At 48.5% G+C, this 23,907-nt stretch overlaps 1 protein-coding gene and 3 pseudogenes across 4 annotated transcripts; 1 reads left to right on the top strand and 3 right to left on the bottom strand.

Moving 5' to 3' along the window:
* Nucleotides 1–2,059: 2,059 nt before the first annotated feature.
* LOC120111025 (protein EXORDIUM-like 2 pseudogene) lies at nucleotides 2,060–3,288 on the bottom strand (annotated as a pseudogene). Its single transcript, XR_015967432.2, has one exon. The product of XR_015967432.2 is annotated as a protein EXORDIUM-like 2 pseudogene (transcript).
* A 2,982-nt stretch (nucleotides 3,289–6,270) lies between these two features.
* On the bottom strand, nucleotides 6,271–7,466 carry LOC120111024 (protein PHOSPHATE-INDUCED 1-like). The gene has a single exon (XM_039127302.3). It carries the CDS (start codon nucleotides 7,345–7,347, stop codon nucleotides 6,412–6,414), a length of 936 nt encoding a protein of 311 aa, XP_038983230.1. The 5' UTR covers nucleotides 7,348–7,466; the 3' UTR covers nucleotides 6,271–6,411.
* Nucleotides 7,467–9,793: 2,327 nt separating this feature from the next.
* Nucleotides 9,794–11,036, top strand: LOC103720182 (protein PHOSPHATE-INDUCED 1 homolog pseudogene; annotated as a pseudogene). Its single transcript, XR_015967433.2, has one exon. The product of XR_015967433.2 is annotated as a protein PHOSPHATE-INDUCED 1 homolog pseudogene (transcript).
* Nucleotides 11,037–21,947: 10,911 nt separating this feature from the next.
* LOC103720188 (protein PHOSPHATE-INDUCED 1 homolog pseudogene) lies at nucleotides 21,948–23,159 on the bottom strand (annotated as a pseudogene). Its single transcript, XR_015967434.2, has one exon. The product of XR_015967434.2 is annotated as a protein PHOSPHATE-INDUCED 1 homolog pseudogene (transcript).
* Between the last annotated feature and the right edge of the window lie 748 nt (nucleotides 23,160–23,907).

A 23,907-nucleotide genomic window follows, 5' to 3' on the forward strand; every position in this document is an offset into this window, starting at 1 on the left:
TCCGGATGGTCGCGGCCTGTGAGTCCGGCCCGACCCAGGGTTTGTGGGTTTTTCTCCCTCTCTTGTGCCGGCCTCCTCCCCCCTATTTCACTGTTGACACAGAGGGGAAGAGCACCCCACAGAGGGGTTTCTCCAGACTTTAAAATGTTATTAACAGGGGGTCCATACCTGGTTTTAGTCGGGTGTAGACGGGCAGTGCTTCCTCCCTAGTAGTCCCTCCTTTCCCAGAGCTTCAGGGCTTCTTGTCCTTCGGCTCCAGGGCTTCGGCTCTCTCTCTCGTTGAAAGTTTAGGGGGGTCTGTGACTTGGGGTTGCCGGCAGAGGCTTAAATAATTTGTTTAGAGGATGAAACCCCCCTCTGAGAGGTCCCATCCTCTCCTTTCCTCCATACTCCGGTACTGGCCGCCGCCCCCCTCTGTCTCCGGCGCGCCGGCATCGGCTGCCAGCAGGGGGTGAGGTAACCCTTCCCTGTCGGTCTTATCCCTTCGTTTTTCGTTTTTTTTTTTTTTTTTTTTTTTTTTTTGCAGGAGGTGGCAACCTCTTCCTGATAACCATTATAATAATGCTGCCCACAGTGAAATTTGGGCCCAAACCCTTAACTGGGCCTATTTCTTATTGGGCCTAGTAGGTTGTGGGCCCGGACATTACAAGTAGGTGTCCATAGAGTTGGTGAAACACTCAAAAATAAAGTCCTAAGATGACTAGAATAATTAACCTTCCAATAGGAGCGCTTCTACTAGCAAAATAATTTTGATGGTATACTTACTGCCATCTGATTTGATCAAATGGAACATTAGCTAACTGCCATTGGATATCTTCTACTTTGACCTAGAATAAAACTGCGATGAGTTTGAGCCTCTAGAACTTAGTTTGGATCTGAAGGTCACTTTATTGACATAGAATGAGTAGGAAGTCATACTAACTACTGACCGATAATTGGATAGTATTGCCCTTGCCTTCGAATTCCTCATGTTAGACTACAATGATACTACATTAGTATTTTGCCCATAATCGCCTTATCTGAGCTTCTGTTGAGCCTGAAATTCAACATGTACTAACTAGGGTAATGCTATCTCTTAGATAGATGTGCAAAGGACTACTATTATTTTGATTTTCTAACCTATAATTGCATAGCTTTATAAAACTTATTTTCGTTAGACATTTTTGATCAGAGTGTCACTCCATGTATTTCATCATTCAAGCCTTGAAAACGTCTAGATGTTGCCCAAGAGCCATATAAATTTGGTCCTTGGCCTTGCTGCATCATGATTCTCAGTGCATCCCTAATGTCTTTCTATATTTGGTGATATTTGGCATATTTCAACATTCAATTTAGACCTTTGGTAATGAAATTTAATATTCAAAGGGCTTGGATCATCAGAACACATGATTAAGCATCATCAGCCCGCATCAAAAACTAATCTAATTTCTATCAATTCCAAGGTTTACCGTCTTGATACTACACTAGCACGTTGTTAGTATGGTATAGTACTGATTTTTTTTGGCATACCAAGTATCGGTATGCTATTTGTATTGGATACCGAAACCGACTGGTATGGTGCGGCACGCTCCGTATCGTCCGATTCGGATTATTATAGTATTTAATAATTAGTGCATTCACTTAGGAACCTTGTATAGGAAAAATACCTAACTTTTACGCTTAGTGATAGTTTGAAAGGTTATGACATAGTTGATAATATTCTTGAACAAAAAGAGGTCACTAGCAAGCTTAACCTTTTGGGAATATGGAGTGAGAAAAAGGAAATATTTTGGGCACGATACTTTTACCTTACACTCACTATATTTTATGGTCTCTTCAAATGTTTCCTTTTAGGAGTCATTATTATTCATTAGATTGATGAGCATCTTACCTAATATTATTCATTAGTGGCTGCTCACTGCTTAAAAAATAATAAAAAATTAGAATAAAAGATCTTTTATATTTTTTAGAAAATTAATTTAACGAGAATTGAGACTAGAACTATTACAAGAACTTCCATCCACCAAGGCTGTTTCAAAAATAAAATATTTGCCCAAACACATCCAAGAAGCCTCAAAAGGAGATCTTAAAATCACTTCAAATTCGTAGTCCAAATAAAGTTAAGTTTACTGACCAAGAAAACATTACAAATCATTCAACATTCTTCTAGCCCCCCTTTGGTTAGTGGGCCCAACATCTTATTCTGCTTGCATTTATATAGCAACCATTATGTGAAAAATAAAGAGTACATATAAGAACATCTAAAACTTCCAATCTCTTTTACCCAAAAAAAAAAAAAAACTTCCAATCTCTATACGAGGGTGGAACACTGAGATGTCTTAGGGTCCCACATCGCCGGCAGCAAATACTTCCTCCCGTTCAATCCCCTCGCGTTGTAACTGGCCCCGCTGGTTTTGTCCAACAGGACCAGGCCGGGATATCCGGGATAAGCCCCGCTCCCGAATATCCCGGCACACGCGGATACGGCCTCCAACGGCGCGTCCGCGGGCCCCTGAAAGTAGCCGTTACCGTTAGGGTTAGTCACCGCTCCGGCCAATAAGGTGGCGAGGTTAATGATGACGCCGTCCATCCCAACGTCGCCGTTAGGCGCGACTAACGGCGGGGTCTGGGGGCCGTAGAGCGGCTGGTGGAACGGCCAGGCACACTGGCCCGGGCACTGGACCTCCGAGTCGCCGGTCCAGATGAACCCGGCCGAGCCGGGGAGCGGGCCGTGGGTCCCGCACCGGCTCGAGCAGAAGCCGTCGACGGCCACGTCAGCGGAGGTGAGGACGACGTTGATATCGGCGGGGGAGGTGCCGGGTTTAGAGGCTAAGAGGGAGAGGTGGGAGGGAGAGAGGGATTTGCCGAGGGAGAGGCGGTCGTCGAGGAGCTGGCGGCCGAGGGAGAGGCGGGGGAAGGAGCCGCCGTAGAGGGCGGTGGTGCGCCACCAGGAGGCCGCGGAAGGGGGCGGCGGCGGAGAAGCGGCCGAGAGGGAGAGGAGGAAGTCGGCGACGATGGAGCGCTGGGTGGCGGAGAAGCGGCCGTACCAGAGGAAGTTGACGGTGATGTTACCGGTGAGGAGGGGCCCTTTGTGGTACTTAAGGATTACGGGCTGCTGCTGGACCTGGATAAGCTTTCTGGGGGTGGCTGCGGAGGAGTGGAACAAGAGGAGGAGAGAGAGGGTGAGGGTGGCGAGTGGTAGAGAGAAAGCAAGGAAGGTGGCCATGGCTTTGGTTCAAAACCTCAAAAGCTTATAGTTTAAGCTGTGGAAGTTTAGAAGTCATTGGAGTTGAGAGAAGAGCTTAGCAGAAGGATATATATAGGAGTTTGGAGGGAAGTGGGGTGTTTGAGAACAGCAGTGGGCGGTGGGGTAGGAGGGGAGAAGATGGGAGGATGGGAGTAATGGAGAAGTGATGGGACGAGCGGGCTTTTCTTGACTGGGGGCATATTGGTTTGGATGGCGAAATTATTAGGTAGACATGATTACCGCTGGTAGACCGAGCCAATAATATTTAGATTTTTAATGCAGTGTAAAGATTTTTCAAAAAAATAACTATATAAAATTTTCCGGCATGTACTTTTCGGAAACGTGCGTTGATTGCTAAAACTATTGATTCATGCACCAATCTTAATTTCATTCAATAATTATTCATTAAAATGTGCCCACTATGGTGGGAGCAATGAGAATAGCTTGCATCAATGTTCAGATCTGAACCTGCCCCTCCTCTCAATTACTTTAGCACTTTAAGTTCTATTTAGAACTAGGTGGAGGAGAACTATATTTTCTTAAGAGAAAACCCACTTTAGTTATATACTCCTATCCAAATCTAAGATAATCATCTCCCTTTTTTATGGGGGCTAGATCGATAATTGTCGTGGTACAAGTCCTTAGGACGGTTAAGAAAATTAAGTAATAAAGCAAATGTAACCCTTACACGCTTAGATAATTTAAATTAACATTCTCAACCCTGAGAACGTTATCAAGTTTTCCAGTGTCAACTTCACTGTAAATTAATGTCATGGTCAATTACCTTCAATAACATGACCTTTTAAATAATTCTCTCAACATCCCATGAATCTATTCATCTACAGCATTAGTACTTCTTCGCTGACAATGGAAGATCATTGAAGGTTACAAAAGGTCAGCATCAGTCCATTTTGACGCTGCATGCTTTGCATCCTATCACTTAAATTTTTCAAACATGTAACACAAGAGCCATTTAATTTGCAAGATATTAACATCTGCAAATGCATTCAATGCATCTCTCATACTTATACAAGCTATAAATATAACATTGTCCATGGCTGCTAATTAACATTAATTCCTCGTCATGGGAGGGGATTATTCTTATCGGTGAAAAGCCTGTTCAATACTGTAGCCTTCCGCCACCTTTGGACCTTTTATGGGAGCCAACGTTCGTCGTCCGCCGACGACTAGCCGTGGCCACCGACAGTCGCCTACCCCCACCGTCAGACACATTTCCAAGTCGCCATTTTTTGTGGCTGCCGCCTTGCCATGCGTGCTCAGGAAAGCAAACGACAGCAGATTGACGTGTGCATTAATATTCCCAAAAAATAAAGCTGGATAGCTAATTCGAGCCGCAGGATAACGCAAGTTTTTTTTTTATTTTTTTTATTTTTTTTAGTGAAAACGACAATTCATATTGCTCTAACTTGAGTACATCCAACCAAATCCAAAAAAAATAAAGAATATAAAAAAGTGAAAATATCAGCTACATATGTCTAAAGGAACTTTCATAAGTGCCGGGCAACGTAGGAAGCGATTCAGTCAGCTGCTCTATTCGCCTTCCGGTACACATGTGCTATCTGAAAATCACTCATCTCCAGAACAAAACTGCGGGTCTCCAGGAGGAGCAGGTGACCATCATCGTACCTATCCGCACCCTAGATCCAATCGATCACCGCAGAAGAGTCCCCCTTGAGATGCACCCGCTCGGCACTGAGGACCCTCCTCGCGAAGGATAAGCTCTCCCAAGCAGCCCGCAGCTCCGCCCCAACAACGGTGAGCCCCGGCATGCGTCGGCCCTCAGCGACTATCAACCTGCCTAGTAAGTCTCTGATCACAAAATTCACACCTCGATCCAGAAGCATCGTCCATCGACCGACTATTGTCAAAATTCACCTTAAGATATGTCACAACTTGCGATCAAGCCTAATCCATGCCTATAAGTGACTTAGGCCCTCGTCAGGTTAGAAGTTCAACTATGTTTAAATCTAATCATAAATACCATGATCGACCAACGATCAGCCCTAATAGATTCGTGCTGCAGTGTCTCCTAGTCTACATAAGGTATGGATCAGGTTCGCTCTGATACTATTTGTAATAACTCCGAACCTCATCCAAAAAAGCTAGCTGGAAAGTATTATTTTGAATCTTTTATCTCGTATAAGTATCCAGAATCTACCGCACGGGTCATCATAGCTACCGACCTAGATTCCAAAATAACAAGTAAATTTAATCATTCTCAATTGTTTGTTTGAATCTTGAATAAAACTATTTAATTTAAAGTTGCTAATTAACTTATTTTCAATATCACTTGGGGGCTGAGTTTGATGCAGGTTTAATTGAAATCCATTTTTGAGGATTTCAGGTTTTGGTTGGGAGGCTTATTTCTGACCACTAAGGCCTAATTTCAGGTATGTGTCAAGCCTACGCTGGGCTTGGTATGAGTTGGACGAAAATCTACTTGGTTTCACTTGCATCATAGCCCTTGGAGTGCAAAGTTTGTGAGCCATACAAAACAGGGGTCATGCACATTTAGGTAGAGGTCGCCATATTGCTTCCTTTTTTTTATCAAACTCTTTCCTTGGGACGCTGCAACACTTCATTTTGTTTTATTAGGGTTGTCAAAGACTGCAGGACTCTCGCCTGTTCAATTGAATTATTGCTTTGATCGAACCCTCTTCGGCATAAGAAAGCAGCAATCATAGATATAGATTTTTGGTAAATTTTGCAGCAAATTCACCTCGGCATGTTCGTACGCAAGTTTTGAGTTGGCTCCATATGTGATTTTAGGCTATGATTCTACCTGACACATATAACTCCATTGCCCGGCGAATTATACATTCTAAGCAAGTGCAAATCCGACGATGGGTGTGTTTCATCAGAAGTGATTACATTAGTTCAAAGAACACGCAGACATGGATATATAATATAAGATCATGAGATGCATGCAGGCATGCCGGAGAGGAGGCCGAGCACTAACTAATTAAAATACCTAATGGTGTTTTAATTAATGGAATCTACAAACAACCAAAGGAAAATAAAACTGCAGGAAAATCCACTTATGCTTATTAATGACTTCCAATTTCTAAAAAGAAAACCATTAAACGAATAAAAAAAATTACACCACTAGCTTGAAAGCTATACATAAAATAGTTGCAACATAAATCTCCTTTAATCGTCTACTTCTAGACCAAGGTGGAGCAGGAGGACGTTGACGGTTCAAACAAGGCCGGGACTAGATATTTCCTCCCGCGGGCCCCATTCGCGTTGTAACTCGCCCCCGTGGCAGGGTCCACCAACAAATCCCCGGGATATCCCGGATACGCCCCCTTGGCATAAACCCCAGGACACGCTGTCGCCGCCTCCAACGGCGCTTCCTTCGGCCCCTGGTAGAATCCGTCGCCGAACGGATTGGTCACCGTCCCGGCCATCATGCTCGCCAGATTCAACACCATGCCGTCAATCCCGACGTCGCCGTTAGGCGCCACTAATGGCGGGGTCTGTGGCCCGGAGACCGGCTGATGGAAGGGCCAGGCACACTGACCCGGGCACTGGGTCGTCGGGTTGCCGACCCAGATGTAGGTCGAGCCGGCCTTCCGGTCCGAACCGTGGAGCCCGCACCGGCTCATGCAGAACCCCTCGACCGTCACGTCCTCGGCCGTTAAAACCAGCACGATCCCGCTCTTCTTCGGGCCAGCCTTAGCCGCCAGCTCGGAGATTTGGTCTCTCGTAAGGGACTTGCTCAAAGAGCACATCTCGTCCGAGACTTGGCCAGCCAAAAGGATTTGGGTCTTCTTTGGGCTCTTGGTTCCAGCCTTGCTCAAATAGACCTCATCTATGGTGTTCCACCACTGAGATACAGAAGGACCTGATAGCTTTTGGTGGGGTTGGGGGGTGAGGGAGAGGAGGAAGTCGGAGATGATGGACTTTTGGGATGGGGTGAACTTGCCATACCAGAGGATGGTGATGGGGACGTCACCTTGGAGCACTGCTCCATTGTGGTATTCGAGTGGTGTTGGTTGGACCAAGGTGGCTAGCCTTCTGGATCCCATGCACACTTGGCCTAAGCTCACAACTACTAGTACTAGAACGGTAGTTCTAGCTACCTGAAATGAAGCCATTTGGGAAGAAAGAAAAAAGCTCAGAGGTAGCACGAGAAGGAAAGAGAAAGTCGGGTGATGGTGGTTGGTTGGAGTGGGCTAAGGGAATGGGGTATATATAGGGAGGGGAAGGGATGAAGGACTCCATTAGGAGAGTTTCGTTGCTGTTTCCTGCTATTATTGAGTTGAGGACACTTGGCATAGCTCTACCTCTACTTTCGCCTATATAGTCTGCAAGCTGATCTCTAAAATTTGTAAACTATTCAATGAAGTCAATGGGGGCATGGATGAGGAGGCCGAGCACGTAGATTCCGCCGCCGATTTATGGTTTGGGAACTGGACTGCATGTGGTGGTGGAAAGTTCTTAAGATCGGAATGCATTAGCTTTGGGCTGGCTGTAAGTAGACGTTTGTAAATTACTTCTTAATAAACCGTGTGGTCCATGGTGATGGGAGTGCTGGGTTGGAGCCATCCATGGATAATGGTGACACGCAAGGGTATCTAAGATAATGATCCCTTCGCCATGGTATGATGAAAGCTGCTGGCCAAGCTTGTATGCTATAAAAGCCATACGTGCAGCATCTTGTCTCAAGGAAAATTTGTGACATCTAAGATGACTGGAAGCAAACATGATGTGATCCGTTTTCCCCATGCCAATCACTAGCTACCTTGCACTCCGACAGATATAATTGTGAGGAGGGCAGAAGGGAAAAAAAATGTAGATATTTACAGCATAATTATTCACAATTAGATTATGTTTGGATGCAAAGCTTAACTATCATTGGATGAAAAAGGTGGCATGTCTAATTAACAAAGAAATTGCCAGATTGAGAGGAGCCACCACATTCGTCATTTTTATTGAAATATATAATTATTCCATAATATTAGATACACTAAGCCCTCTACACTTGTATGCTATAAGCCAACTCGAGAAACGCATGGTCAAAGTGTACGTATTTGGTTCGGAAATTTAAAAAAAAACTATAATAGGAACAGTCATTTTTATAGAAATAGTTACTTCATATATGATGTATGTTTCTCGTCATTCTGTAACTTCTGAAATAACTTGCTACTCATGAGAATGTTTTTGTTCCTTAGAAAAAGAAAACAACCACAAAGGAGGATTTATTTGATCAAATAATGAACTCTTTCTTTCTGATGCCTGTTTCTTAAATGCTACCTGGCGGTCGTAACACTTATTCGTTTAAAAAAGCGCTGTCTAAGAATTGTTTGATGGGTAAGAGACCAGCTTCGAACATAATGGCGTGCTTAAGTGTACACATAACTCATTTAGAGCTCATTGATACCAATTCTTTGTTTCGCCATGTTTCTGGTTTTCACCACAAGTCCACCTCCCATGAGATCAGCATCTCTTCTAGCAAGCAAAGCAGCCAGTAACGTAAATAAAACCCATCTCATTTGTTTCTCCCGAAACAAGCAAAACTCTTCTCAAACAACACTGTTTGATGGGTCCACAAGCGAGTTAATGCACGGAGATAAGAACTACACTTAATAATGTCAACAGGGTCGCGTTTGGTCGGTTCAGGGGAGCCCGGACAACACTAAAACTCTGCAAAAACTACGCTCGGTAACGCATTTAATTGATTTGTTTTCTTCTTTGGAAATCGTATACCGAGGCTGAAAGAGAGAGAAAGTAATAAGACGTGTAGGGAGAGCTGGCTACAGTTGTCACGTGCGGGCCTGCAGCTGTCTGAAGATTCCCATCACGAGTTGGCCATGACACGGAGAGGCTGGCAGCCCACAGCTTTGCCTTACCACATTACCTGAAACACAAGTCTCTCTTGCGCCATTGATGCATGATATGATCTAATAAGATAATTAATTAACTTTTCCACTAAGTTTGATGGAGGAGTGCAATTCCTATCAGACTTCATACGTGCATAAAAAAGCCAACAAAGCCGTCGATTGGATAGCTTTCCATGCGGCCCTGATAGTTTCGTCTAGATAGACAGTGAAACTGTGTCAAAGCCATTATATAGTTTTTTTATTTTTTGATTTTATTGGTTGTATTTATATTTGTAGTATATGAGCTGCCCTTGTGCCAGAAAAAAAGAAGGAGAAGAAGGAGAATTATTTTAACTAATAAGAAGGAGGAGGAGGGGGAGGAGGGAAAAAAAAAAAGAAAAAAAAAAAAAAAAAGGAAAAAGAAGGGAGGTGGCTTGGTCCACAAGCCAACAGCCACCGCTCTAGAGAAGCGTGGCTACCCTTTGGCACAGTCACCCTTGGATTTCCAAAGCTTACCACTAAACCATCAAATGACGAAAATAACCTTGTCTTTCCGACTTTTGGTCCACAGGTTGCGAGGCTATTGTGGTCACAAACAGGACACGCAATCTCAGTTGTCTCCCCGTAATAGCTCGCCGACCATTGGGGCGCGTCAAAGCGGTCCGGTAACCGCCCCCCGATATCATCGCCTCTTTTTGCTCCCCCTGGACGCTTCCGGGCACCTTCCCATTTCCGCGATATTTAAAATGAAACCATCGAGTACTCCTCCACTAGAGCCATCTGAAGAGCACTATATAAACGCCACCGCTCTCCCCAAATAGCTCACACAACGCCACTCTCGATCCCAATTTCTGATGCAATAGCCACCATCCTTCTTTCCTTCAAAAGTTTGTAGCCCATCCCGTCTACTAATGGCTTCTTCTAGTATTAGCCCTTGTTTCCTTTGTATCCTGGTAGCGGTGGCCTCTCTTCTGGCCCAGTGCTCCTATGGTGCTAGAAAGCTCAATGCCTTGGTGGAGGAACAATCTCCAGTCTTGACCTACCACAAGGGGACTCTCCTCACCGGCCCTGTATCGGTGAACCTCATCTGGTACGGTAAGTTCACCGCCTCCCAGCGAGCCATCATCTCCGACTTCCTCACCTCACTCTCCACAAAGGGCGGCGACCAGAAGCAGCCGGAGCCGTCGGTGTCCGCCTGGTGGAAGACCACCGAGAAGTACTACGCCCAGTCGAAGACCAAGTTCCCTACGCTCATGGTCGGTGAGCAGATCCTCGACGATTCCTGCTCCCTCGGCAAGTCGCTCACCGACGCCGACATCGCCAAGCTGGCGGGCCGCGGGGCTCCGAAGCACGCCGTCAATGTCGTCTTAACGACGGATGACGTCGCGGTCGAGGGGTTCTGCATGAGCCGGTGCGGGACCCACGGGTCCTCGCCCCGGTCTAAGTCCGGCCGGTTCGCTTACATCTGGGTCGGCAACTCGGCGACGCAGTGCCCGGGTCAGTGCGCGTGGCCCTTCCACCAGCCGGTCTACGGGCCCCAGACCCCGCCGTTGGTGGCGCCTAACGGCGACGTCGGGATCGACGGCATGGTGATGAACCTGGCGAGCATGATGGCCGGGACGGTGACCAATCCGTTCGGTGACGGATTCTTCCAGGGGCCGAAGGAAGCGCCGTTGGAGGCGGCGACGGCGTGCCCGGGGGTTTATGCCAAGGGGGCGTATCCGGGATATCCCGGGGATTTGTTGGTGGACCCCAGGACAGGGGCGAGCTACAACGCGAATGGAGCCCATGGGAGGACTTATCTGGTCCCGTCTTTGTTCGACCCCTCAACCTCCGCCTGCTCCACCTTGGTTTGACGGTACATGATGCGCTGTGCGATAACGAAGTTTCCACGAATACGTAGATGGACGTGTATATATATATGCATGTATTTATACATAATGAAGTTTTATAACCTTTTTTTCTCGTATATATATATATATATATATATATATATATATATATATATATATATATATATATATATATATATATACACACCATTTTATTATTGTTCTTTAAAAGAAAAGGAATAATGGAATGGCAACTTACTTGTCGTTTCATCTGCATTGACCTATTTCAAACCCAACAGAGACCATGTGTTGAGACTTTAATCTAATAGCAGCACATTTGGAGCATCTGGGGTCATTTGTGCTGCACGGAGTGAAGCTATGTAGTTTATTTACGACCAAATTGCAGGGTCTAATTGGTGTGGCTGCAATCTAATCAGTCCGAGGATGGCCTCAAATTTAGAATCTGGGTATTGAGTTCTCTACCACATCGGCGATGACACGGGCATTTCTGTGTGCCATAACTTGACACGGGCATGATTTAGGTCACTACACGGTGAAAATAACACGGTTGATAGAGATCTGCTCACAAAGTGCTATAACTCCTCACGAGAGCTATTTGGGTAAGGACACTGCTAAGTTTAGCCAATAATGAACCTGGAACGGGACAATGTTCGGAATTCATGCTCAGATTTCCCACACTACAATGCGGTCATCATCTGAAGCTGATTATATATCCAGTAGTCATTGGGTGCATGCTCCTCCAATTTTCTTCTTAATTAAGTAAGTACCTAAAATGCCATCATTAGCATAGGACCTTCATATAATCTCCAATTTTATTATTAGAAAAGTAATTAAGTACTTAATATACCAATGTTAGCATATGAACATGAGATGAATAAGAGTTGAAATCCTCTACCGTGCATGTTCTGCACCATAGGGTGCTTACGGACCCTCCGTGTTGTCAATCTTGAAGATGTATCTTGTTTGGCTCCCATAACAATCTATCTCTAGAATAGATAATGTGATGGTTATCCAAACTTGCACCGGATCCGAGCTCAATGAATAAGGCTTGCACAAACCAAGCCGCTAGTGCGAATGAGGTCAACGAACTTTCATGTTGTCATTGTAAATAGTATGGTTCGTGGATTTTTGGAAATTCTCGGATAGGCTTTGAAATTTTCTTTGATGAGAGCTAAGTCAAGAAGGTCATATATGTGTCATGGTTAGAAAAGAAATATGAACCTGTTATGTTTTATAAACTGGTAATCCGATCCGACCTGCTTAATCTATTTAATAAAAATATAACTTGCTTAATCTATTAATTTATATAACCAGCTAATTTGTATAACCTATATAACCTATTAATATGTTAATTTGTATAACCTGTTGACCTTTATAACCTGTATTACTTGTTAACCTATTTAATAAATAGGCAACATGCTTAACTCGATCCAACTCAATTATTAAATAGGTTAAACGGGCTAAAAAGTGGAAACCCAAACTCGAACTGATTATTAAATAGTTTAAATAGATCGACCTATTTACAATCCGAACTATTTAGCCCAAACCAAAACATTCTTATTAAGGGTCGAACATTGTTCAAGTCATATTTTGCTAGCTCTAATTACTATCCAGATTATACTTAATGTTTAATATATCACAAAGGGGAAAATTGTATAGGGCTGTGATACTTAGCAAGATGCATGGAGGTGGTGCTGCCTTGGTCGATAATAGATGGAGATTGAAGTTGTTGCAGATGTGGGTGATTAGAATGGTAAGCAAGAAGATGTTTCTTTCTCTAGGTAGAATCAATGTTGTAGAAAAGCCATGTATCTTTCTAAAGGTTTAGATGAAGTTGTAAAAAAAAGGGCAGGTAAAGGAACCAGAATCTTGGGATTTTGTTTAGCTTTGTGGAAGAAAATTGCTACCTGAAAGAGAAGAGACCAACATACTGCATTTGGAAGGTTAAAATGATTTATGACTGTTGGGGGAAAAATAAGCCGCTCCGAAATACGAGGGTATGCGGTCAGCATGTACCTGACAACGGCCGACCAGGAGGCGCCCGTCCAAGCGCTCGGCCTGGCGCCCGACCAGGAGGCGCCCGTCCAGGCGCTCGTCGTGGTGTCTGACCAGGAAGCGCTCGTTCAAGTGCTCGGCCAGGTGTCCGACCTGAAGGCGCCTGGCCCAGCGTCCGACCTGAAGGCGCCCAACCTATATACTATGGTCACATCCACCTACAGTATGACCAAGGACCATGTCCTGCCGCCGTCCTCAACAATTAATGCGCATGGTTTCTACAGACCTCCGGCTTACTCAACAATTAATGCGTATGGTCTCTGCAGACCTCCGGTTTACTCAACAATCAATGCACGTATCTCCAACTATCTACGGATCTCAAGCCCTCTACGATAAATCTGCTCGGCAGCATTAAATCAGCCATAACAATTCCTGGGCTACGGCGTGATCGCCTACGGCAAGGCATTGACTCGCACTATCGTGCATTAATCCGCACGACACGCTCAATCACACGGTAACTTCGCCCCGTCATATCACAGGTAATCCATTACCCCACTATAAAAGGGGAACCCTCCATCTTAGTGGGGGTTGGACTCTGAAAACCCAAAAAAAACATATCTCTTCTCTCCTCCTACACATTAGCCCCCTCTGACTTAAGCATCGGAGGGCCGGTGCCGGAAACCCCGGCCACCGGCTTCTTGCAGGTCTCCCGGAGGACGTCGCCCGCCGACGGACCACCTCCACCTGCCGTTCCAGCACTGCAGCTCCTCCTTCTCAGCCCATGGTCGCCCCTGGGTCCAATTTCCAGCAACAGTTGGCGCTAGAGGAAGGGACCGAGTCGTGGCCATGAAGTTGAGAAGTAAAGGAGCCGCCAATGCAGAAATATCTCCAAAAGTTGCGAGACCTCACATCCGCCCTAGGCTCCTTCAACATTCACCATATCCCCAGAACGGAGAACCTCAGGGCCGATCAACGGTCGAAGTTGGCGACCTCCCGCATGAGCGAGCTCCCCAAGGCGATAGTACTCGAATATCTCCAAACACCCAGCACAGAAAAACCTGAGCCGACCCTCTGCACTGAAATTGAACCGAGCTGGATGGATGAGCTCGTCAACTATCTACAAAGTGAAGTCCTCCCCAATGATGACCTCGAGGCTCGCCGAGTCAGGCGTCTAGCCTCCCGATTCATATTATATGAAGGCAAGCTCTACCGAAAATCCTTCACCTCTCCTCTCTTCAGATGCCTCCGTCCGTCAGAGGTGGACTACGCTATGCGAGAGGTCCATAAAGGGATATGCGGAAATCATCTAGGAGGCCGAGCACTGGCTCATAAAATCTTGCGCCAAGGATACTTTTGGCCCACACTTCAAAAAGACGCAACGGACTTCGTCCGAAGGTGTGACCGATGCCAGCGGAACGCCAACATCCAGCGCCGACCCTCGACCCCACTAACCTCAATCAGTGCTCCTTGGCCATTTGCCCAATGGGGGATCGACATCCTGGGGCCATTCTCCTTAGCTACCGGACAGAGAAAATTTCTGGTCATCTCCATTGACTATTTCACCAAATGGGTCGAAGCCGAACCGGTGGCCCGAATCTCCGAGCAGAAGATGCGGGACTTTGTTTGGAAGTTAATAATCTGCAGATTCGGACTCCCCCGCATCCTTATATCTGATAACGGTCGTCAGTTTGACAATATCCGTTTCAGAGAATTCTGCTCCGAGCTCGGCATCGATTACCGCTTCACCTCGGTCGCCCATCCACAGACAAATGGAGAAACCGAGGTGACGAATCGCACCATCCTTCAGGGGCTCAAAGCCAGGCTTGACCGATCCAAGGGACAATGGGTTGAAGACCTCTACAATGTCCTCTGGGCCTACAGAACAACATTTCGGCTCTCCACCGGCGAGACCCCCTTCAACCTGGCATACGGAATGGAAGCTGTTATTCCTCTGGAAGTGGGGCTCCCCTCACCAAGAGTGGAACACTACAACGCAGCCTCCAACTCCTCCCAACTCAGGGGCAACCTGGACCTTGTCGAGGAAACCAGGGAGGCGGCCCGAGTTCGTATGGCGAGGTATCAACGGAAAACGGCACAGTACTACAACTCCAGAGTAAAAACCAAGCTCTTCAAAGTAGGAGATCTCGTCCTCAGGAGGGCTGAAGCTTCTCAGCCCACCGAGCAGAAAAAACTAGCCCCAAACTAGGAAGGACCTTACCGGGTCGCGCGAGTCTAGCGGCCCGGAGCGTACAAATTGGAGTCTCTTGAGGGAACTTTTATTCCTCGAAGTTGGAACTCCAAGAACCTTCGGATGTACTACCAATAAATCCTTCGGAGGTCATCAACAAATGGAAATACAACTCTCACTCCACTTATGATGATTTGCTTACGGTTCTCCATTAATTATTTCATACTCCTCCTGATATTGGGATGCTCATGAATCCTAGGAAAACCCGACCAAGCTCGGATGCCCGACCAAGCTTGGATGCTCAGTCAAGCCTGAAGCACCTCGCTGCGCTGATATCGAGCTCGGTCTCGATCTCCCTCAAATACCTCGACTAAGGTCGGGATGCCCCGTGAGTCGACAGTAGAGTCCCAAACTCCCTCGACCTCGGAAAGCGTCGCAGGTCGATAGTGCGTTCCCAGACCCCTCGACCATGCGCACGATCCCTCGACTAAGATCGGGATGCTCCGTGAGTCGACAGTAGAGTCCCAAACTCCCTCAACCTCGGAAAGCGTCGCAGGTCGATAGTGCATTCCCAGACCCCTCGACCTTGCGCACGATCCCTCGACTAAGGTCGGGATGCCCCGTGAGTCAACAGTAGAGTTCCAAACTCCCTCGACCTCGAAAAGCGTCACCAGGTTGACAGCGAGCCCGAGCTCCCTCGACCTCGTGCTCGATCCCTCGACTAAGGTCGGGATACCCCGTGAGTCGACAGTAGAGTCCCAAACTTCCTCAACCTCGGAAAGCGTCACCAGGTCGACAGCGTGCCCGAGCTCCCTTGACCTCGTGCTCGATCCCTCGATTAAGGTCGATATGCCCCGTGAGTCGACAGTAGAGTCCCAAACTTCCTCGACCTCGGAAAGCGTCACCAGGTCGGCAGCGAGCCCGAGCTCCCTCGACCTTGTGCTCGATCCCTCGACTAAGGTCGGGATGCCACGTGGGTCGACAGTAGTCCCAAACTCACTCGACCTCGGGAAGCGTCGCCAGGTCGACAATGAGACCAAGCTCCCTCAACCTCGGAAAGACAACAATGGGGTGGGACCTTCGCGGACCCTCCAACGCGCGTGCGCGCCTAAAACAGAATGACTGCGGTATTCTTCCCTGATCGGCTGGAGCGGGCTATGCTGTTGCGCGAGGCCCTGACCAAAGCGCCGTTTCATTCTGCAACGGACGATATTATCCGCAGAAGCGGACTCCAGGCCAAAGAATGCCTCTAAGAGCCGATCGCAGAGCGGAATCGGCTACCTCCACCTGAAGTGCTCGGCTCTAATGGTGCGAAAGATACCCTTCACCTGGCCCCTATATTATTGCATCCACTTGTTTATATACCATAACGATCGACAAAATTCTGATCAAGCTCGGGATCTCCCCCGATCAAGGTCGAGATGCCCTTCCGAGCCGGCCAAAAGCCGAAGTCTCAACCCCAGGCATGCTCTCACCACTAGTCTACAGGTTGATCTATACAGATCCCTGAATGAGGGCTCAGCCGAGTTTAAATGTCGGTCTAGGTTGACGCCTACCTGCAGCGACGGCCTCAAGCCTAAACACTCTAGCCGAGCTCAGAAGTGCTGAGTCGCTATGTTTCGATTCTACTAGTTGGTACGCCAACCAAATTCAAGGTTAATTGCCACGAAGGCCCTAACAATAGCTTGACTCTGGTCTACGATCCCCTCGGGGACCGACTCTAAAGTTTTGGCAAGCCTATACCCGGAAAGCCAAGTCTGAAGACTCGGCCAAGACCTTCCGGAAGATGATCTAAAGGCCTGACGAAACCCCTCCGGGGTCAAGACCGAGCTCAGCCCTCTCTGCGAGATTCGTATCCGAGCTCAAAGGCTCGGCGAAACTCGAATCCAAGCTCGAGGGCTCGGAGAAATTCGAATCCGAGCTCGAGGACGATGAATTTTCTCAAAGTCCAAGCTTGAAGCATTCCCTATCAAATCTAAGCTTAATGACTTAGCGAGCGCAATCGGGACTTAGCCGAGCCCGAGGAATACGCCAAAGGATATCTTAGTCTAAACGATTGAAAATCTATCCACTATGTAGAAGGAAAAGACAAGGCGAGCGCAAATTTAGGAAAAGAGAAGAGAATTCTTTATTGATAAAGCCCAGAGGCTAAGTACAAAACCAAGGTTCGGCCGTACAATTTCAGGGGCCGACCTTACAAAAAAAAAAAACAAACAAACAAAGAAACAAAACCCTAAGAGGCGTGCGCAGCTCCGAGGTCATCCGCAGCAGTCATCTCGGCATGCTCTATCGGAGCTCTCTCTCAGGTCCATCCGCGACGTAGGTCTCGGCCTAGGTCTCACCAGCAGCCTGGAGGGCAGCATCAGAAGCTCCCTCGGGGTCCCCCTCAATGGGAACCTCAGCCTCCTCGGTCGCCTGAACTTCGGCCCCAGCCGGGTCTTCAGACCCATCCCCCTCCTCGACCCCTGCTCCAGGTTGGAGCAGATTGAGGTCGAACTCGGGGCAGAGCCTCCTCAGTTGGTTGCGGAAGTCCTCAAAGCGGCGGATGAGTCCATCCACGGCCTCTTCCTCCAACAGGTTGCGAAACTCTTCCGATTTCCTGAAGAGTCTCACTGCGTGCTGAGCCTCCTCCTGGGCCCTCTCCTCGCGGGTCTCGAGCTCCTTGACCTTGAGTTGGGCGCCCTTCACCTCCTGCTCGCGGACAGCGAGCGCCGAATGGTCCTCGGCTAGACGCGCCTTGGCAGCGCGCACCTCCGACCTGGCCAAGGCATGTGCGCCCTTCTCTTCCTCAAGCACCGCAGTTAGCGACCGAAGCTCGCCTTCGCCGGCCTCTACTCTTGCGAGCAGCTCCCTCCGCAGAAGCTCGGACTCGCCGAGCTTCGCCTCGGCCTGGCAGAGCTACCTCTCGGCCTCTTCTTGTCCCCTCTGACACCTTCGGGCCCGCTCCCGATAGTCAGACGCTATGTGCATCAGGGTCTCGACCTCATGAAGATGCTGTGAACAGCGAATGAACGAATGAGTTGAGGCTAAAAAATGAAAGCTGAAAACGAGGGTTAAAAAGGTAAACTTACCCGGATCGCGAAGTAATAGGTTCCGTCCAAGAAGCTGTTGTAGCTCGTGGACCGGATCTTGGCCTAGTCGGTCGGGAGCAGCGCAGCTCGGAAAACCTGCCGTGCTACAGCAGGATTCTCGAGGGCCGAGTCACCCTCAAAAACATCCCACAAAGGGAGGTACGGCCTCCTCTCCGATCGGGAATCGACTTCTGAGGGACCAGGGAGACTGAGCCTTGCTGGGCTCGGCGGGGCCGGGGGCGACCTCGGAGCACCCTGACTGCTCCCCGGCTTGGGATCCGAGCGCCGCTGCTCGACAGGACGTCGATCAGGGCGCTGAGAGATAGGAGCCGGGCAAGCCAACATCGCTGAAGCTCCCACGGAACCCGAGCCCCTGCGGTCGGTGCTCGGGACCTCCCGAGCAGGCCTGGAAGGCCCGCCCTGGGCTATGCTCGCCTCGGCGCCAGCACCAGCTGAAGACCTGGCCTTCTTCTTGGCTCGGGTGGGGCCCCACCAATCTCGGCTGCCCTCTTTCGGAAGCGAGCGTAGAGGGCTGCGTTCTTGGTCACCATCTTCGGAACGTCTCTAGAGGCAAGAAGGGAAAGTCAGAATGTTAGAGAAGAAACAAGAGCAAAATGAATTAAAAGAAAAAAAAAAAAGAAAGAGAGAAGAAAGAACAACCACCACCACCCTTACCCTAAGGACGCGCCGAGCTCAAGCCTACGTTGACTAATGCGTCCTCGCTTATAAGGTCGTTCAGAAGAATGTTTTCCTCGAGGCCGTAAAGAGCGTCGAGGATCTTCTGCTCATTCTCGGACAATTTTGGGAGTTTGTTGGCAGTCTTGAGTCGGGCCTGCCCCCACCTGGTGTCGAATCCCCATGACCGCTTGGAGGACAAAAAGAAGAATTTCTCCTTCCACCCGTGAATGGAGGTCGGAGCACCCCGAAAGAATGACCGACCACCTCAAAGGGCAAGATACAACTATTCTCCGTCTCCCGGGTTGGACTTCAGTAAGAAGCACCACCGGAAGATGTTGACTGAGGTCGGTATCCCGTGCGCAAGGCACAGGGATTGAAAACCGACGATCGTCCTCCACGTGTTTGGAGCGAGCTGCGCTGGGACGAGCTGATAAGTCGCCAGGAGCTCGTTCACAAACCCGTGGAAGGGGAACCGCAGGCCGGCCCAGAGTGTTTCCAGATACACCCCGATCCGACCCGGGGGAGGCCTCGTTATTCGATCCTCCGGCCTCGCAGGTTCCAGACGAAACCCTCGCCGAGGGAAAAACCACTCCTCAGCCATCTCCACCTCCTCACCGCTCATGGCGGATCCGAATTCGTCCGGACCACGACCCATCCTAAAGAAACAATCAAAAGAGGGGGAAGGAACCAAAAAACGAAAACCCTCAGAGCAGACAAGGAGGAGGGAGAAAGCACCTTCTAAAACTTTGCCGGAGATGACAACGAATCGCAGGATTGGAGAGGGAAAGCTGGAGTAACCGCTTCGGGAGGCCGCCGGAAGAAACAAGGGGATACCGGAAAACACCAAGCTATGGCAACCAAATAGAAACCCTGAAACCGAGTTAAGGGTTTATATAAACCTCTCCAACGGCCCGGATCGACAAGACAAGATCTCGCCTCCCGTCCAGATTATGCCACGCGTCGGCCCCGAAAGCCGAAACGGCATATTAAATCGACGCCTTGAATGCAGAATCAAGGGGGCGCCGTATCGGATCGCGAGGCCCCATCATGAGCTCACAAAGCGAGGACACATCGAAAAGCAAAAGGATGTCGCCCCGTCTCCTCCCATTAAAAGCGCCTTGAAGTATGCGGAGCGCCGAAATAATTCAAAATCTCCCATCCCGCATTAATGCAAAAAACAACTACTTCCCGCGCCCGAGCCTGGTAGCGGCTCGAATTCGGAAGTCGTGGGGTTGTATTGGGGGAAAAATAAGCCGCTCCGAAACACGAGGGTATGCGGTCAGCATGTACCTGACAACGACCGACCAGGAGGCGTCCGTCCAGGCGCTCGGCCTGGCGCCCGACCAGGAGGCGCCCGTCCAGGCGCTCGTCCTGGCGTCTGACTAGGAAGCGCTCATCCAGGCACTCGGCCAGGTGTCCGACCTGAAGGCGCCTGGCCCAGCATCGGACCTGAAGGCACCCAACCTATATACTATGGTCACATCCACCGACAGTACGACCAAGGACCATGTCCTGCCGCCGCCCTCAACAATTAATGCGCATGGTCTCTGCAGACCTCCGGCATACTCAACAATTAATGCGCATGGTCTCTGCAGACCTCCGGCTTACTCAACAATTAATGCGCATGGTCTCTGCAGACCTCCGGCTTACTCAACAATCAATGCACGTATTTCCAACTATCTACGGATCTCAAGCCCTCCACGGCAAATCTGCTCGGCAGCATTAAATCAGCCATGACAATTCCTGGGCTACGGCCTGATTGTCTACGGCAAGGCATTGACTCGCACTATCGTGCATTAATCCGCACGACACGCTCAATCACACGGTAACTTCGCCCCGTCATATCACAGGTAATCCATTACCCCACTATAAAAGGGGAACCCTCCTATCTTAGGGGTGTTGGACTCTGAAAATCCAAAAAAAAACATATCTCTTCTCTCCTTCTACACATTAGCCCCCTCTGACTTAAGCATCGGAGGGCCGGCGCCGGAAACCCCGGCCACCGTCTTCTTGCAGGTCTTCCGAAGGACGCCGCCCGCCGACGGACCACCTCCACCTGCCGTTCCAGCACCGAAGCTCCTCCTTCTCAGCCGACGGTCGCCTCCGGGTCTAATTTCCAGCAACAATGACCACAAGAAATGGTTAGTTTACTCGCAAGTTAGGATGTGTCTCAATGGTCATTCCCCATAACCAGAGATTCTAGATTCGATTTTTGAATGGTGCATCCTTAAAATCTAGATTTGGATAATTATAATGCAGGGTCTCTCTCTCAGAAAAATAAAAAAAACTACTGTTGTAGGGTTCATAAGAACATAAAATGAATCCTACTGGAGAAAGTTCATTATTATATGAGAAATACACCATGGCTTCTGCTAATATTTAAGGTTCGAATCTTGAGCTCAAGCTCTAATACGTTCGGCTGATGGTTATATAGACTATCAAATAGAAGAAGGGGTGTGGTCTTCATCTTTCATAAATGACAAGGAATACATAAAGTTAAGAGAGCGGATCCTGAATTGAGGCATGCATGATCCGATAGAGAAAATATTGAGCGATGGGGGGATTGAGATGCTGCATCGGTCCCAGCATTGCCTTTTCATGTTAAAGTTGAAGAGACTTAGGAAGCTAATTATGTTTCAAATCTAATTATGTTTTAATTAACATCAAATTCGTGGATTAGTGATCGCATATTGCAAACCCACCAAAATTTTATGCAAGATGTCATTTATTTGAAGGTACACCATGGTTTGCGTTGGATAATGGCAGTTTAAACATACAGTTGGAGCACTTTAAACATTCTTCTCTAAAATACTTACCATCCCATACGAGCTTCACAAAAATACCATGACATTTCTATAAAATGGTGAAAACCAGAAGAAAATTAGACAACCAAATTCCAATTGATCCGGCATATCTCTCCTCCACTGTTTTTCTCAAAATCAATTAACTTGAATATTGGAGGATTCTTCGCCGGATATAGCACAGGATATTCAACCTTCGCCTCGAATTCCAGTGGCAACAATCACCTTGGGCGATTAGCGATCGCTAAACCTCGTTAGTGATGTTTTTTAGGCATCAAGTCAATAAAAATAATAGAAAGACATAATTTAAATTTCATCGAATGAATGAAAGAATTACAAACCATATATATCTATAGTAACATTCAAGTGCCCCCCCCCCCATCTCTTTATCCGTGTACATCCCAGAGCCCACTACGACCATTAACTTTTCCCCTACTTCTACACCAAGGTGGAGCAGGAGGAAGTCGACGGGTCAAACAAAGCTGGAACCAGGTACTTCCTCCCGCTGGCCCCGTTCACGTTGTAGCTCGCCCCGGTGGTGGAGTCCACCAACAAATCCCCGGGATATCCCGGATACGCCCCCTTGGCATAAACCCCCGGGCACGCCGTCGCGGCCTCCAACGGCGCCTCGTTCGGCCCCTGGTAGAATCCGTCACCGAACGGGTTGGTCACCGTGCCGGCCATCATGCTCGCCAAGTTGATCACCATGCCGTCGATCCCGACGTCGCCGTTAGGCGCCACCAACGGCGGGGTCTGGGGGCCGTAGACCGGCTGGTGGAAGGGCCACGCGCACTGACCCGGGCACTGCGTCGCCGAGTTGCCGACCCAGATGTAAGCGAACCGGCCGGACTTAGACCGGGGCGAGGACCCGTGTGTCCCGCACCGGCTCATGCAGAACCCCTCGACCGCGACGTCAGCCGCCGTTAAGACGACATTGACGGCGTTCTTCGGAGCCCCGCGGCTCGCCAGCTTGGCGATGTCGGCGTCGGTGAGCGACTTGCCGAGGGAGTAGGAGTCGTCGAGGATCTGCTCACCGAGAGTGAGCGCAGGGAACTTGGTCTTCGACTGGGCGTAGTACTTTTCGGTGGTCTTCCACCAGGTGGACACCGACGGCGCCGGCTGCTTCTGGTCACTGCCCTTCGTGGAGAGGGAAGTGACGAAGTCGGAGATGATGGCTCGCTGCGAGGCGGCGAACTTACCGTACCAGATGAGGTTCACCGATACAGGACCGGTGAGGAGAGCCCCCTTGTGGTAGGTTAAGACTGGAGATTGTTCCTCCACTAAGACATTGAGCTTTCTAGCACCATAGGAGCACTGGAACAGAAGACAAGCTACTACTATCATAATACAAAGGATACAAGGCCTAATACTAGAAGAAGCCATTAGTATAGAACTAAAAGAGGACACTAAAGGAGAGGAGAGGAGAGGAGAGGAGAGGAGAGGTCTCGGGTTATATTATATGCTTCTTTCCGAGAGGAAGAGAGGAGATTTGCCCGTAGCTGGGTGAGGGAGAAGGGTGGGCTTAGGGGGGGTTTATATAGTGGCAGGGAAGGGAAGAGGGTTACCAGATGGTGTTATTGATTAAATAATTCATGGAAGGTGAGTAGAAACAGGGGACAAAGGTGGTGGCCCCAAGGAGGAGCTTTAGGGTCATGAAGGCGACGCGGTCTGGGTTCAGAACGGTCACTAAACAGCTGGCTGCCGCGTGCTATTAACAGCTGTAACATTTAGGAAAGGTTTTCTCTTCCTACAATGGCCCTGCATCGGTAACCAGGCCAGCGACAGGGGTGGAAGGGAGCGTTTTGGATGAGAACGGGGTATTTTGGGCAAAGAGTGGGATAAGGGTTTTGAAATTTTAGAACGTTAGGAGGGGGGCACAGGCTGGAATTTCTTGGAATTGCGTACATGGTTTGGTTGCGTGAAGGGCAGTGCGCGTACTAATAATGATGGCTTTTGATAGGATTGCGCGTATGTGCCAGCTCGGTGGGCGCTGTATCGGACACCACCTGCTCACCAGAAACTCGTGAGTTCTGGATCTGGTCACCTTCCGATGGTCTACTGACGTATATGCAGAGGTGGAAATTTTTACATGCAGATCCTAGCGCTGAAGGACTAACGTGAATGAGAAAATAAGAGTAATCTTGCTACTTTTTCCAATACCCTATTACTCTTAAAATGTTCTTGAATTGCATCATCAATTGTGTCCATTATGTGACCAGTTTAATCCATTGTTCTAAGACTTCGGTTTT

The sequence above is a fragment of the Phoenix dactylifera genome, chromosome 7 (assembly GCF_051530095.1).
Source record: "Phoenix dactylifera cultivar Ajwa chromosome 7, Ajwa_hap1_PhDact_Kaust_v1.1, whole genome shotgun sequence".
In the NCBI taxonomy this organism is placed as follows: Eukaryota; Viridiplantae; Streptophyta; class Magnoliopsida; order Arecales; family Arecaceae; genus Phoenix; species Phoenix dactylifera.